Source organism: Aythya ferina (genome assembly GCF_964211825.1).
Source record: "Aythya ferina genome assembly, chromosome: 1".
Lineage (NCBI taxonomy): Eukaryota > Metazoa > Chordata > Aves > Anseriformes > Anatidae > Aythya > Aythya ferina.
Window position 1 is genome coordinate 2860069 of NC_140296.1, and position 16173 is coordinate 2876241.

The 16173-nt window shown below is 42.7% G+C and overlaps 1 protein-coding gene across 14 annotated transcripts in view; it reads left to right on the forward strand.

The window, feature by feature from the left end:
* Positions 1-1668: 1668 nt before the first annotated feature.
* EMSY (EMSY transcriptional repressor, BRCA2 interacting) overlaps positions 1669-16173 on the forward strand; it is a 39691-nt gene continuing 25186 nt past the window's right edge. For 8 of the 14 annotated variants that reach the window (XM_084506073.1, XM_084506085.1, XM_084506077.1 and 5 more), the window contains exons 1-7: positions 1669-1816; positions 2775-2883; positions 6365-6464; positions 7089-7163; positions 9421-9596; positions 10705-10857; positions 14159-14418. In XM_084506073.1, coding sequence (XP_084362199.1) covers positions 2814-2883; positions 6365-6464; positions 7089-7163; positions 9421-9596; positions 10705-10857; positions 14159-14418 — 834 coding nt within the window. In that variant the 5' untranslated portion in view covers positions 1669-1816; positions 2775-2813. Of the gene's footprint in view, positions 1817-2774; positions 2889-6364; positions 6465-7088; positions 7164-8253; positions 8381-9420; positions 9597-10704; positions 10858-14158; positions 14419-16173 lie in introns of those variants that run through there. The other 6 variants (XM_084506074.1, XM_084506078.1, XM_084506081.1 and 3 more) reach the window with 5 other exon arrangements.

The window sequence follows — 16173 nt, forward strand, 5'->3', positions numbered from 1 at the left end:
AGGTGTTGCTGATCAAAGCGCACCATTCGCCTTGTCTTCACCTCAAAAAGCTTCCAGCTGTTTCTGGCCTTCTGAAAGCAAACTATAAAATGAGATTTTATTTCCTCGCTGCAAATTGTGGGCAAAATTTAGATTTGGGCTGCGCCTTAGAGATTGCTCATTTCTAAGATTTTTTTATTATTATTTTTTATTTTTTCCTGGAGAACTATGGAAGACACCGTAGCCAGCATTTACCTTGTGGCCACTGACATCGAGAATCCTTCCTTGCAGTGCTGTGAAGCATATCAATGAGCCCTCTCTCGAGCAAGCCACCAGCTTCCCGAGCACTGCATTATACACTTCCCCAGTAAAACGTCTAGACGGGAACAAAGGGAGTTTCTCCTGCTGGCATTTCCAGCAGAAGCCTCCGCACACTGGAGCTTTCATATTATATAGGTGGAAAAAAAAGAAAAAAAGGCTTGATTCCTTTCGTTTTATGTGATTTCCTGTTAAAAGACACGCCGCGGGTGAGGCAGCTGGTAACGAATTTCCGTAAGGCAATCAGGGCACGGGTGTGTTTAGTGCAGGTGTGGACCCAAAAGCAGGAGATTTATGCAAGCTGGAACACCCATGGGATGGGTGCCACGAGGCGGGACACCTTCCCTCCTCTTCATCCAGCCCCAGGGTGCACTTTTCCTTCGTAAAATCAGAAAAGCCGCGAGACGAAGGGCGGAAAAAACAAGTGCACATGGCAAAAATGAAGCCCCGGGGGCCAAAGCTTGTCCCGGTTGTCTGTTTTTTCAGCGATCGCCTCACAGAAAGTTTTGTGACCAGGCTTTTTTTGTTTGTTTTCTCTTTGTTTTACCAATAGGCTTTTTTTTTTCTTTCTTGCCGTGACACGGCAGCCACAAACTGACACCACATCGCCTTCAAGCCTCAGCTGCGCCCCGGAGATGGTTTCTTTTCCTATTTCTAATCTGATCTAAGGAATGTTCAGAAGATATAATTTATTGTGTTTTTTGTTTTGTTTTGTTTTGTTTTTTTTCTGTGAAAACCACGGATGAACCACCCGTGGGTGCTGCCAGGCCCAGACCTCCGGATCCATCCCTCACAGCTTTGGGCTGCGGGGCAGGTGAAACGAAGCCGTGTTTTGGGTGCTTTTGGGGCACGCACTTTATTACCACTTTATTACCACTTTATTTGCACAGAACCGGGCTGACTGATCGCCACAGCGAACCGGTGGCGATTTTACGCCAGAAAACGGCCGGACAGCCTCCACCTCGCCACGTTTCCTCGCCCAAACAGCGGTCGGCGGTTAAAACCCGAGCTCTGCGGGGCGTGACGAGCCCGCAGCCCGCCGCCTCGGGCTCCCTCAGCGCCTCAGCAACGCGCGCGGGCTTTTTGTCCCTTCTCGCCACCCGTCCCCAGCCGCCGGGCAATGGCGGGACGGCCAGCAGCGCGTCCACAACAGCGTGTGTGCGGCGAAAGACTACAACTCCCATGAACACCCCGCGGCAGAGCGCATGCGCGCAAACACCCTGTGTCCATCTCACCCCCCCGCGCTTCTCCCATCTCAGCCGGGGAAGGGAGGGGAGCGAGGGGACTACAACTCCCAGCGTGCCCCGCGGCGGTAGCGCATGAGCAGTGCGGCGCGCCGCCATCTTGGTCCTGTGAAGCGCTGCTGCCGCCGCCGCCGCCAAACAAACCGGAGCGCGGCACCGGGAGGAGGGGGAGGGGAAGGGAGGAAGAGGAGGAGGAGGAGGAGGAGGAGGAGGCAGCCGAGGTCGGGCCCTGCCTCTGAGGAGCCCCCTTCGATGTACCGGGCACGGCCGGGCAGGTGGGTCCTGCTCGCCGAGGCTCCGCGCTCCCCGCGGCTCCCGGTGCCTTCCTCCGCCGCCTCACCTCAGGGCCCGGCCCGGCGGCAGCGCCACGGTCCCAGGCCGCCCGTTGCTCGCTGAGGGGGTCCCCTCAGGGCTCTTTTGCCCTTTTTCCCTTCCCAACCCTCTTTTTCCAGCCCCTCCGGTTCTCCTCCACCACCCCCCGGTACCGGGGAAAGGTGGGCGGGGGGCTCCCGGTGGCGGCTGCCCCCTGAGGGGAGCCAGCAAGGCGCTGGGAGCTGCGGTGGAGCCGGGGCTTTTGTTCCCGGTGCCCGCCTCCCGCCGTGCTGGCAGCTCCCCCCCTCCCTTCCCTTCCTCCCGCTCTCCTCCGGTCCTTTTTTCCCGTTTATTTTCCCCGTTATAACGAGGAGATGCCCCCCCCTTTCCTTCTCCTTTCCTTCCCCGAAACCTCGCCGCCATGCAGTGGGGAAAGGGGGTGTTCCCGTTTTGGGGGGGAAGGCGAATTTCACCGTGTTTTTGCTTTGCTGGCATAGGAGACGCTCGTGCTAAATGTGTTCCCCGAGGGGAAAGGTGGTGGTGGTGTGGGGGGGGCGTGCGGTTAGCTGGAAGAGTTCCTATAATAGGTGCTCTGTGTATAAAGGGAGGGAGGAGACTGGAGAGCATCGATTCGGGGAGCGTTTCGGCATGAAAAAAAAAAAAAAAAAGGGCTTGAGGAGGAGATGGGAAACTCGGGAGAAAGGCTCGGCTGGTGGATCAGAGGAAGGGAGGATAAGAAGCCCGTGCCCTTGCGGAGCCCCTGGATTCCTGCACGGTAACACATGCCAGCACAAAAGCTGGAGCCGGAATGGCAGCGAATGTGTTGGTGGAGTTGTGAGCAGGCAGCGGAGTTTGCGTTCATCAGCCTGGGAGCTCGATAAATGGTGGCCTCGCGCTGACTGCATTTCTGTTCCTTTTCAGCCAGGCCGAGCTCTGGGGGAGCACAGAGGCGAGGGAAAGATGCCTGTGGTGTGGCCAACTCTCCTGGATCTCAGCAGAGATGAATGCAAGAGGATCCTTCGCAAACTGGGTACAGTAAGATAACAGTCTGTGGGTCTGTATGTTTGCCCTTCCCAGATCTGCCTGCCCGCTGCTTTCGTGAAACACTTTAATGCGTCTACAGGCAACTTACAAGTCATTTCCTGCCTTTTGCATGTGTCATTGGTTTGACAGCCCGGGCTTAAAATGATGGTTGGCAGATGCTCTGCCTGAGCAAAAGGAGTAGAACAGAATTGGTTTGGTTTGGGTGAATCTCTCACGGACGTCCTGGTCCATCTCTGCCTTGATGTTGCAGTGCTGTATTTTTCATGGCTATTAAGGTGTGAGAGGTCTTCATCTGCTTTTCAATTCTTTATCTGTACCCAAAAATCATGGAATCCTCGTTTGTTTGATGCAGCGAGATTGAGCACAAGTAGCAAAGGTTCTGGTGTAAAGATCTGAAACAAGAACCCAACAACCCGTGTGATAAGTTGTGATTTTTCAGTCTTCGGGTACATGGATTGTCAGGGAAATGTGAAAACAGTGTTATCACCTCACTGTCACAAGCAGCAGGAGTTTTTGGCATTGTTTCAAATCTAGCTCAACATCTGGGTACCTTGCCCAACAGGAAAATAAATATATTGTGAGATTTCTCACGTTCCATCCTCGTACATATATGAGTACAAGGAGATATAGCACTGTCTATATAATAAAAATATTTGCTGTTTCCAACACACACACACACACCTTTGGGTGTCACAGGGGAGGAGATCTTTTGTTAGATCGATGATCTGACAAAGCAATGTGCTTCTTGCATTCTTCAGGAACTGAATTTTTGTATTTAGTTACTTTTTTTTTTTCCCCCCCAGTAAAATGATGCATAGGAGTAGAAGGAAAGGCTGTCCTCTGAGAAGCATAATGTAGGAGATGATGTCAGGAAGAAAGCTGAGACTGCCACAAACTTCCTGTGACAGTTGAGTCACTTAGCTCCTTGTTTGTATTTTACTTGGAACTTAAAAGCTTGTGTGCTGTGCTCCTTGGCTGTGCAAAGGTTCTCAGACGTTATGAAGCCACTGACTTTATTTTCTGAGAACTGAGAAGTTATTTTTTCTTGATTTCCTCTTTATTTCTCTTCTCGGGAATCTGGGATTTGCGTTCTGTTGAAACAGACAGTGGCACAGACGTTGTGCACAGCACCAAAACGAAGCTGTACGTCCGTTGAGGTGACAGCTCTATGTCTTAAGCAAGGCTCAAGAAGTACAAAAACTAGGAGAAAGTGCAGGATGCCAAAAAATTCAGACCGGATCTGTGCTACTGAATTATGTTCACGTAGATCTGCTGGCTAGAAGCGTGGAAAAAGGAAAAAAAAAAAAAAAAAAAAAAAAAACAACTTCCACCCCAGCTGATGGCGGTGTGCTGGCAGAACCCTGCTGGTGCAGCTGAGCCAAACAGAACTGCAGCTACACCTCCTTCAATGACATAACCTAGGCTGACAGGAAAAAAAAAATAAAAAAAAAAAGCTTTTTTTTTTTTTTTCTTTGCTGGCATGAGCTGTGTCCCCACAAGGGGGCCCTGCCAGCGTAACAGAGGATCGCAGCTTGTAGCAGCCGTGGCTCTTGGAGGGTAGGAAAGCTCTGGGTTTATCCAGACACAGCAGGAGGCTGCAGGGGGAAGGAGCAGGGGCAGGGGGAGCGAAGAGCTGTCTGCCAGCCGTGCAGCAGATCGATATTGCTGGATGCAGAGCCCTGCCTCGCCAGCTCCACACAGCTCCACGAGTGAAATGCCATGGTGTAGGTGAGGCTGAAACGCATCTCCCAGGCGTGCAGTACCTAGCAGTGTCCTGGGTTCGTAACCTTGCACCTGAAATAATGCTATTTATTTGTAAAAGCCAATTTTTGAAGCTTTTTTTTTTTGCCTCTTTGACGTGTTTCATCTTGAAAAGAGAGCTCACCGGTTCGTGACCCCTATATAAGACAGAAGGCTGAGGAAGCTGGTTATAGCTGCTCTGTAATTTACTTAGCTTACCAACTTTCCAAAAGCTGCAATGTGCATTTAAAAACCTTCGTGTGAAGCATCTCCATTGAAATTGCAAGAAGGAGAAGAAAAAAAAAATCTGTCCTTGCTAAGTAATTATATGGTTGTATGTGGGGATTACTTTGCGTTGTTAACAGAGGAAAATAATTAGTTTCTTAAATATTGTAACACGGTTGTCTAAATAAATGTTGATATTAGTAATAACCATTCCGTTAATTAGCAAATGTTTTATAACCGAAGCTGTAAATGCTTCTCTAGGTCACTCAGCATCCCTGTGCAGGCTGCTTAGCCAAAGCGACTCTGCTTTGGGTTTTGTCTGCTTAATCAGGACAGGAGAGCAGGGCTTCTTTTCAACACAATTCCTCAATTTGATTTGTAAATGAGCCCTTTGGAATCCTAATCTGGAAGCTTTTCAGAGCAGCATCCTCTTCTTTATTGTGCAGGAAAGTTCCAATGTGGTTTTGGGCCCTTGTTAGCTTGTGGCCTGCCCCTTTGATTTGTGTTTTTGGTTAACCTGGGATCTGTTGTGGGGTTGGGTCGGTTTGCTGCAGAAAAGGGGTGCTGAATGAAAGTCATCTGCAGAAGCAGTGAAAGAATTTGTCCTGCTGGCTCACAGCGTGGTTCCCAGGAACATTTTCTTAAAACATTAATGCTAAGCCTAGAACAGCAAGTCATTCTTTGGGAATCTGGCAGGCTCCAACATCACTTGCACTAGGTGTGTTTTCACCCTTCCCAATAGGACAAAATCCAGAATTCCAGTAGGTTTTAGAACTATTATTTTTTTGAAAACACTGATGGAATATTTCCATGAATCACCTGGTGTAATCGATTTGTTCCGTCAGAGTTATGTTTTTGCGTGCTGATCCTCACGATGCTTCTACGTTTAAGAGTAGCTGGATTGTTTCTTTCATGCTCTGGACAGGTTTAATTCACTCGCAGTGCATTGTTTTCAGATTCGAGCTGTTTTACGTATCAAATAAATGGGCATAAAAGATAATGGTGAGCATATTTAACAAAGCAGAGCTTATGTTCTCCATGCTAATGAAGGAACAGTGTTAGGAAAAAATCATTTGCTCTCTTGGTAGTGTATTTCCTCTGCAAGCCAGGCACTTCCATGGAACTTTTAATAATAAGTCAATTCATTAAGTTTCTTCTATTGTTTCTAGAGAATTCTAAGGTACTGTCCGGGTTTGGGGACTGTTTCTTCAAGGTCCCTGACTTGAACTGCCAGCTCAGAGCTCGAGATGTTCGGTTGGGTGTATAAACTAGATAATCCTCTGTGATGATAGAGTTGTTTCATAGAAAAGCTGTCCGCTGCGGTGTAATTGACTGAGAGAGTTCTAAACCATCAATCTCTTTTGAAAAGCACTAAATAATTGAAAGACGTGTTCCTTTTAATGACTTTGAAAATTAATGGAAAACTGTCAGTAATACTGAAAATAATGTTCTTCCTTTGCTGCGAGCGTTAAATAGAAATACCATTTGCTCTAATTCCTCAGAACTGGAGGCATATGCAGGTGTCATCAGTGCCTTACGTGCACAAGGAGACCTTACGAAAGAGAAGAAGGACCTTCTTGGAGAGCTCTCGAAAGTGCTTAGGTAATCCTGACCTTTTTAAAATAAGAACAAGCGGCCCGTTCTCTTTGAAGGTAGTACGTGCTTTTTCTATCACTCACATCCTAAAGCAAATCTTCATTTAGAGAAGTAATTCTCCATCTTGTGGAGCTTTGATTCCAGTTTGGCTTTGAATAAAGAAAACAACTGTTCCTCTCTAGTTGAAGATTTGCTGTTTGTTGATGGTTTTGGAGATATCTCGCATTAGAAGCATCACAGCTAGCTCGTGAGTGCGTGCTGGCTCGGATTTTATTCCAGGTAGGATGTGAAGATCTTCAGGCTCAGGATGCAGCAAGGAAGAACGCTGCATGTTTGCTGCAATTTTTTCTACCGTGTACTTTAAATTTATTGCACTGTTTTGCAGTGGTACCCAGTGAACAGTAATGTTCTCTTAATTCTTCAGTAATACTTTGTGAACAATAACGCATTCATTCTTTCTCTCTATGATAGCAAAAATTAAGTGACAATCTCTTAAATGTAACTGCCTGTTCCCTTTCGTCTCCCTGACTGGATTATTCATAAGTTTCATTTTAGCTGGAAGTTTTAGATAAATGTTCATGTCTCCCTCTGACTAAAATATATTGACTTTTTTTTTTTTCTTTTTAACAGTATCTCAACGGAGAGACATCGCGCTGAAGTTCGGAGAGCAGTAAATGATGAACGACTCACGACTATTGCACACAAGTAAGTTCTGGGTTATTTTCTACACGATTTCCAAAGGTGCCCATTATGCCATTAGCTGAATGATAGAACTTTCAAAATTGATGGTAGTTTAAAGAACAGTAGTTAAGACAGTATATGGCCAAAGGAGTTACTGTATCTGATTGAGATCAGGGTGCTGGAAAGGATTATTTTAGTACTCGTTACTCTCATTTGCTGCACAGACACAACTTAGGAGACAGTCCTTTGTCATGAGGAGCTTTCCGTAAAATAAACAGAAGAAACAGAATAGAGGGAAAACAAACAGCATGAACAGCTTCTTGTGTACAAATTTCGTCTTTGTTTTATAGTTGTTTTCTAAATTTAATTTTATTTATATCCATTCAAAAACGTTATGTTAAAGGAGACTTAACTGTAGAAGGACAAAGGGAGGGGAAGAGGTGGGAGAGAGCAGTGGAAAACAGTCATATATCAGCATAGAGGGGGGAAAAATGGTCAGAGTGGAGAGAAAAAAAAAAGAAAAAAAAAAAAAAAACAACACCCTGCAGCAAGCTGTCTGATGACATCAGTGTCCACTGTTCCCGGCTTGATGCAGCTGCTCTGCTAGCATCAGCTGGGTTGGTTCCTCCTTGCGTTTGCTAGCTTCATGTGATTTTGAGAGGTGGAGAGGAGCAAGGGGGCAAGATCTTACATATCTCTGGAGGTAGTTAATAACCTGACCTTTAAGAAACGTGCCTGAAAAGCAATAGATTTCAAGAGTGTTTGTTTTCCCATATTTTTTTCCATGTTATAACCATTGATTTTTGAATTTGACTCATGTAGCTTAGGTGTTACGGGGAGGGAAAAAAGGAAATTGGGCAGGTAGCAGGCTGCTTGGAGTTAGCAGTTGTCAGAACTGAGACTTGCCAAAATCAGCATGCCTCTGTAGTGCTACAGAAGGACGCTTTAGTGTTTTAATGCTTATGTTTAAAGGGTTACAACTTGATGTTTACCAAACAAAATCCCAGCAACTTCTTTAGCGAAAGAGAAAAAATAATAACTAAGTATTTAATTGTCAAATCTGGATTATTTTCTTGAACCAAGTATCCTTTTTAAGTAGTAGTTCTGTTTTTAGCATTTTACAGAACAAGCGTACAGTTTGTCCTGATGTATCGAACTTCAAACGGATGAGATATTATAATCCAGACAAGGTGCAACTATAAAGTGCTGCATCTCTTTATTTTTCCTCTGGTAAATTCTTTGTAAGTGATGGTTGGTAATATAGTATTTGATTTAAATAATTCTCTAACTCACTAGGAAAGCAGTCTTTGCTAGCTTTGCTATGTGCAACATTTGTAGTCTTGTTTTTGATTTAAAAAAATGTATTTTTACCTCAGCTGATGCAGCTCTGCTTATACGATGTGAATATGTATGAAGAATGCTGAAGCATATCAGAATTTAACAATGGAGCAGATCCTCTGCATTTTACGAACTAATTTGTGGTAGATTTTGCTGCAACTTGCTTGCAATAGTTCATGTGGGAAGTTGGTTTTCAGAATATATTAATACATTAAACGGGTTGGTTTGTTTAAGAACGACATAACAGCATTGAAAAATAATCTGTAATTCGAGTTTTGCTGATTTAACAAATGACTGGTGTAAAACAGTCGGAAACAAACACCTCTCGATCTAGATGAGAACAGCATTTTTGGGAAGCATTCTAGTTTGTGTGTAAGTACTCAGGTTAAGAGAAAATCAGAGCAGCAGGTTGGTTTCTCTTGAAGAAGTCGCACAGGTACCTAAGTCATTTCATGTCCTTTTACTTTGGGACTACATGAATAAGTCTGAGAAACTTCTGCTGAGGTAAAACAAGATCTGCATTAGAAGCTGAGGGTTTTCTCCTGTAATGTGATCAGTTTGTGTAAAATTTTATGAAATCTATTGGATATCTATGTATTGTCATCTAGAAATAGTATATTCTACCTGAATAGTAGATAATCTGGTGTGGGGGGGGGTTTGAACATGACATCCACAGATCTCTGGCCCGTTAAGGGCTGTTTGTAAAACAACATTACAAATAAAAGAAGCAGCAACCCTCAGGTTTGCTATGGGAGGATTTTGACAAATGGGGAAAAATGTATAAGGGCTTTCAAGAAATGAGGAAGGTTTTAGATGATTTCTCTAGTATGGCTTTAGTAACAGCCTTTTAAATTTTCATTGTTGCAAAAAGGAAGTTAAATAAGAGTACTTAAGCGTTTTGGAAAGTCAGCAGAATACTTAAAGAATGTGCATTTCTGTTTAGTATGTCTGGACCAAATAGCTCTTCGGAATGGTCTATAGAAGGTCGTCGACTGGTGCCGCTGATGCCACGACTCGTTCCGCAAACAGCTTTTACTGTTACTGCCAATGCTGTTGCCAACGCAGCTGTTCAGCACAACGCATCTCTTCCAGTTCCTGCAGAAACTGGAAACAAAGAAGGTGAGAGAACGCTGAGATTCTAGCACAAACTGTGGGAATATAAAAATAATGTCACAGTATAAATTGTTTTCTTAGTGTTAGGTATTGAAGAAAAAAATGAATCTATTGCACAATGTTTGTAGAAATATATATATTTTTTTCTTTTAAATATACCTTTGTAGTGTGTGTAGTGTAAATCTGAGAGCTTTGTGTTTGTTAGTAGTGAGTATACAAGGAACTGGAAGTGGAAAAAAAAAATGGAAAAAAGCCACGAAGTGAGGAAATTCACTGCTTAACTTGTTAAGTTCTGTAAAGTATAAAACCTTAGATTGATGGTTGAAGGCTCTGTAAAGTTCTGTAAGTCCAGAATATTTTGTTTTAAGAAGGTAGGTATAGATCTCTGTAGGTCTTGATGCAAGTCAAGGAAATTTTGTTGGCTTTCTTTTTATTTTTTAAAAATGGATCAAGTTAAAAGATTGATTTCCACTTTTCCTGTGGCTTGAAATAATGCTAGTACACATTCCATCTGATTTGGCTGGATGGGCTTGAAAGCAACTAGCGAGTGTGTAACACCTCTTGAAATAGGCTGCTGTTTTTTCTGTTTTTCTGAGAACTGTTGGACCACTGTGCTATTACTTGTAAGCAACATTTAAAAAAAAAAAAAAAAGCCAATTGTTCATTATTCAAGGAATGTTTTAGTTCCTCAATGGTACATCAGTTGAAGAAGAGGCACAAACTATTTTCTATCAGTTAACAGTCTAGATAAGCATTGTAGGTCATTTATAGAAAAGCAGATATTGAGTTAAGAATAATTTTTAAAATACATCAAGCTGGAAAGTAAAACATCTGATTATGATAAAGAAAAAGAAGAAAGCATACCATAGAATTGGCAGCACAAATTTCTGGGCATGGGAGAAGAGAAGGTTAGATTTCTACCTTTGAAGGCAGTTAATTCCATGGCCATGCTGAAGTCAAACCCAGGACTTTTCAGCAGTAACAGGATTGCAGAGGCAGAGATGTGGATAATGACACAGTAAGTCTTTGGCTTCTGTTTCAGTTGCTAAGCTAGTGATAGAATTACAGGATCCTGCACTTCAGTTATATGGAAGGTGTCTTTTCTCCTCTTCAGTGGTGGTTTGCTATTCCTACACAAGTACCACTTCAACCCCAACATCTACCCCTGTTCCAAGTGGCAGTGTAGCAACAGTGAAGTCCCCCAGACCCGCCAGTCCAGCCTCCAATGTAGTCGCCTTGCCAAGTGGAAGTACTCTTTACGTCAAAAGTAAGTGATGCTAGTAACTGATTAACAAAAGGGAAAGAAAAGGACAACCTTGTGGCTGAAGCATGGAGCGAGTTAGACGCTCTGGCTTTGGGCGAGTCATTTAATGCCTTTATGCCTTAGTTCAGTCTCAGGACTGAATAAATTGGTTCCCTTTTTCAGAGAAATTGTGTTCAGGATAAATCCACGGACTGTAAAATGCTGCAGGGAGCAGTAGTGGCAAGGATAGCAAGACTGGAAAGTATTTTGAAAGTAAAACATAGTCGTTGCTATATTTTCAGTGGATTTCTAATCCAGCTTGGTCAGGAGTTGCCTCCAAGGTGGCACTGCATGCTGTTCTTCAGAGGACTCCCTTCTTCCCTCTCCTGCTTAAGTAATGCATGGTTGTCATTTAGTTGAGTTAGAAAAGATCCCTCCTTCCCCCTTTCACTGTTGACCTAGACCTTTTCAGAACGCAGTAGTTTGGAAACTATGCGTGCCCTTATTTTAATTAGAGATTCAGGTATCGGGCTGTTCCCCAGGTGATCAAACCTAGCCTTGTGCTGGGTAAGGATTTGGCTCTTTGCATACTATATGCAGCTAGAAGCTTGAGAGAATACAGAGATTTCTGAGTTGTGTTTGAACAAATTACAATATTTATAAGTCGAGTCATTTTGTGATTTATTTGGAAGCGGATTTTAGTGAAGTTTGCATACCTAGGCAATTATGAAAATCCCATCAGATATGAAATCCCATCAGATACCCATCTTCACATATTTTTTATTTACTAGGTTTGGAAACCCAGGCTGTAATGTTTAGAATCAGTCTTTCTTCACGTTGTTTTGTTTGATTTTTTTTTTTTTTTTTTTAATTTCTTGTCTAATAAATCAGCTAGTTCCAAAAGCAGAGTATGTCCTCATAAATATGTTCAGCTCATCCAAGATAGTTTTATCTAATAATTAAAAATGCATTAATCTGTCCTTATTTGAATTTTGGTGCCTATTAAAATGCAAATGATTTTAAAAAAGATTAATAGTGAAGTTGATCAGACGTGCTATTTGCTGTTTTTGTGGATGTTGAAGACAGTTAATATTTAAAATTATAAATATTAATCTTAGTGCTATATGTGCATGTTTGTATAAACTTCTGGCTAGCCAGAAGTGTCAAATTGAACATAAACCCAATGTTAACTGCAAGCCATCATCTGTATTGGCTGTATCAACCCACAGAAGCCATTACGTTCAGATTTTTCATTTTTTTGATTTATTGCACTAATCACTTTGGCTTTAGTTTGAAGATTTGGGGGAAAATGTTCTTAACCTCTTAAAAATTTAATTTAGACTTCTGTTGAATGATTACATGGTAATGAGTATAAAACCAGTCTAGACGCACAATAGAGGGATCAAAGGTTCTCATTTTTATTCCATCCATTCCCAGATTTTTTCCCCTCCCCACACACACTTGAAGTGCTTTATTCTATTTTTTTTTTTTTTTAACGTAATTGTGCATGTTTCAGAGTGTGGTGTTACCAATCACATTTTAACCGATTTGGTTAAGAGCAAGCCCAGGAGGCCTGAGTTAGGGATAGGTTTGTTGTTTTACCTCATTCATGTCACAGTCTGAGCTATTAACCCCTCCATGCCTCTGCTTCCTTGCAGCGTGAGTTACAGCCCAGCTCTGTTACCTTTTAGCTAAAGGCTTGTGGAATATTTGGCTCAAGCACAATTTCTGCCATGAAATTACAGGAATAGCATCCTTACAAAACCCCAGCAGTGAAAACAAGGAATGAAACGAGCTGTACCTAAGAACAAAAGATAAATATTCAGCTAGCTTAATTTGCTGCTCCTTTTGTTTTGTGGAAGGGGCAGTCTACAAATACTTCTTACCTTCAGTATTTCTTTGTAACCCATCGAAGTACCAGCCAAGCTGCACATGGATTTGTCATTCAGGTGGATACTTGGATGCTTTTTGAAGCTGAAAGCAAGCTCAAAGTAGAGCCTTGGCTTTTCTGTAGTTCAGTTTCATGATACAACCTCCAGCCTCTGAAGTGTACCTGCTTCAGAAGAGCTGTTCCTAGACTAATACAGAACGCCAAGTTTTGAAATCGTCATTTTTCACATGCTGTGCCACTAGGCCTTCTCTTGTCCATATTAATTCCTGCGTTTTTACTTTCTGAATACCAGAATATTTAGTTATTTTAATTAGAGATTGACCGTAATTAGATCCTGACCCTAATTAGAAGCTGACTGCCAACCAAGTTTGCTTGGGTTACCAGCAAGACTGCTTTTTACCATGACAGCATTTTCTGTCTGTAAGCCACAGGCATACAAAAGAAGGTCTTCAGTCTTGTTCTGTATAGGGGAACTGAGTCTTTCCTGCATATCTTTGTGTTTTTTTTAATTGTTTATCCTTAGGTGATGGTAAACATAAATGCTTCCTAATAATTGTAAGAGATTTTCAAGATAGTTAAACTGTGTCTTTTTCTAATGCATAACAATTTATGATCCCCTTGTTTACTCTAGTAAAGTTTCATAGGAACTTAAGATCCCTAGATTGTGCTTTCTAAAGAGGTGTCTGTTGCTCAGCTGAGTGTTACAACAGATTTGTTTCTACATGTGCAGAAGTTGATTGTGGGGATGAATGAACTACTTAAAGGCCAGACTCGCCTTGTTTTCCACAATTTGATGTTAGGTGATGTTTTACTGCTCCACACAATGCACCAAACAAAGCAGAAGCTTATAAAGTGAGGCTTGACCTTCACAGCTGTATGTTATGAAAAAAAATTAGATCTCAAGATGCTGCATTGAGGTGAAAAGGAGGTTACTGTAACAATAAGCACGGCATGGAAGTAGGTGCAAAGGTTGAAATCAGAGAAAACTGTAGGAGGATAAACTTTAGTTGTCCAGTAAAACATAATCAATAACTGCAGGGTAGGGTAAAGTTTTAAACTGAAACATGCATGACATTATGCCAAATGTAGTGTTTAGTTTCATTAGACAAACTTCTGGGGACAGAATGAAACTCGTGTGCTGGCTCTAGTGTTCTTTTAATATCTTAAAAAGAACAAAGTAACCCAGTGGCTGACTAGCTTGGGTTCTGAGGGGTTGTTTCTTTGCTTTCTGGCACTGTAAGTGTGGTCTATATTAAGGACTAAGACCATCTGTGGTGTATTATGGGTTAGTTGTGACCATAAGATGTAATTTATATATTTTTTTTTTCTCTTACTTTAAAGTGTGTGCAGGACTCAGCAAGCCTGAAGTGTTTTAGAAAGCACTGGGAACTGCAGAGGGGGAAAATATAATTTAGCAAAGCACTTCTCTTCCAGGTGTCAGCTGCTCGGACGATGACGAAAAGCCCCGCAAAAGACGGCGAACTAATTCTTCTAGTTCTTCCCCTGTTCTCCTGAAAGAAGTCCCGAAGGCAGTGACTCCTGTCACTAAAACTATCACAGTGCCTGTAAGTGGCAGCCCCAAGATGAGTAATATAATGCAGAGCATTGCCAACTCCTTACCACCACACATGTCGCCTGTGAAAATAACCTTCACTAAGCCCTCAACACAGACAACAAACACGACAACACAGAAGGTATGTGGGGGAAGCTGCCAAATGTTCCTTTATTCTGGTTTTATCAATGAATAAGATGTGATGTTTGACTCTTCCTTTCTGTGAACTGTCTAGCTGTTTTTTTAAGGATTGCGCTGGGGATAAGGTAATCCCTCTGTAAAAAGAACAAAGAGAAAACCGAAGTCTTGTATGAATTTAGTTCACCTGTGTGTGAAGGGACCTGGATTGACAGCCGTGGAGACTGAAGCCCTCTTTTTATCCACAGAACAGGTACAGCACAGGCAGCGGGAGTGCAAGCTTCCCCCAGACTGCCCCACCAATGTGCCTCAACCCTGACCTGAAGGGACCACTTCTAGGGATGAGAGGGGATTCAGTCTCCATGCTCATTCAATTCTTGGCCTCTCTGGTGAGACTGCCAACAAGGTTGCCAGTTAGTACCATTTGTGGTGTTGGGTTTTGTGATATGGACACTAGTCCACTGAGAACTGGATCACATAGGCCACTGAACAGCCTTCAGATGGTAACAACTATTGGTCAAAGGTAATCTTTCTTATTTCTATTTTCCTTATTTATAATTATTCTTTGCAGTAGTAGAATTCCAGGAGAGGTGGCATGGACCTTCCCTTGTCATTCCTTTTGTCTAGAGACTACTTCCTGGGGGTCTGTAAGGCTTATTCTCGGAGCTGATCAAAGACAGGGGGTGGGTTTTATTTTCCTTTCAGTTCTAGTGTGCCATTTCTCATTCTACATTAACAGTATTATTGTGGTCAAAATCAACTTCATGAGCTCAGTGTGCCCAGGCTTTGTGAGAATGCAGAGTACAGTCTGTGGGAGAGGTTTTCCATAGTGAAATTTTGTACTGGACTCGGATTTTATGTGCCTGATCTACGGCACGGCTGTTTTCCCATGCTTTACAATGCACTTCAGATGTCTGCTTTTTTTGTCCTTGAGGTTTAAAAAAGATTAATGCGTCAGACCAAGTTAGTTCTTGGGGCAGTTATTAATTAAGGCAGACTTGGGAGAGGAAAAAAAATGAATTTGGCGTTGATACCGACAGACTGATTGTAGGCTGGCTGCTAACAAGCATTTTTTCCCAACCGTGAGAGTTAGACTCTTGAGCTCAAACCTTCACACACTGTTTGTTCTATTAGTCTTGTTAATTGTTTTATGGCTCTGTTTGGATCAGCGGAGTTCCCATGTCCTGATTTGGGAAAGTTGAAAGACAAGGAGAGGATTTACCTGAAGTAACGTGCAACAAAGAGGTTGCTTTCTGGCCTCTTCCCACTTCAGAGCTCTTTTTTTTCATTTGATTCACTGTGCTGTAACAGAGTCCTTAATCAAAACTCAGAACACACGCATAGAGATTTGTCAGGAAGCACACATCATCAACTAAAATGTCCTGCAAACACACAGCTGGGTTAGAGTTTCACCTCCCTAGCCTGTTGCTCTTCTTAGCCTCATCTTCTGTGCAAGAAGACTTTTTTTTGCCTTAAATGTCTGTAGTGTTATACTAACTATGCATGTTGTATATTGTGGTAGTTAAAGGTGGAGGGTGCTAAAGCTGTAAAAGGAAGAGAATGGAGTGTTAGTAGGGCCTTCTGCAGTTGTGCCTCTGCTTGTTCTGATATGGAGATTTTAGGTTTTGGTTTGTGTAGTATTTGACTCTCTTGCTAATCTCCTGATAGGAAAATCGTTTTGTTTCATTAGGGAGCCATAATAGCGTTTGTCTGAACTTGTCACACTGCCCTCTTTCGTTGTATTTAGGTATGGTAAAAT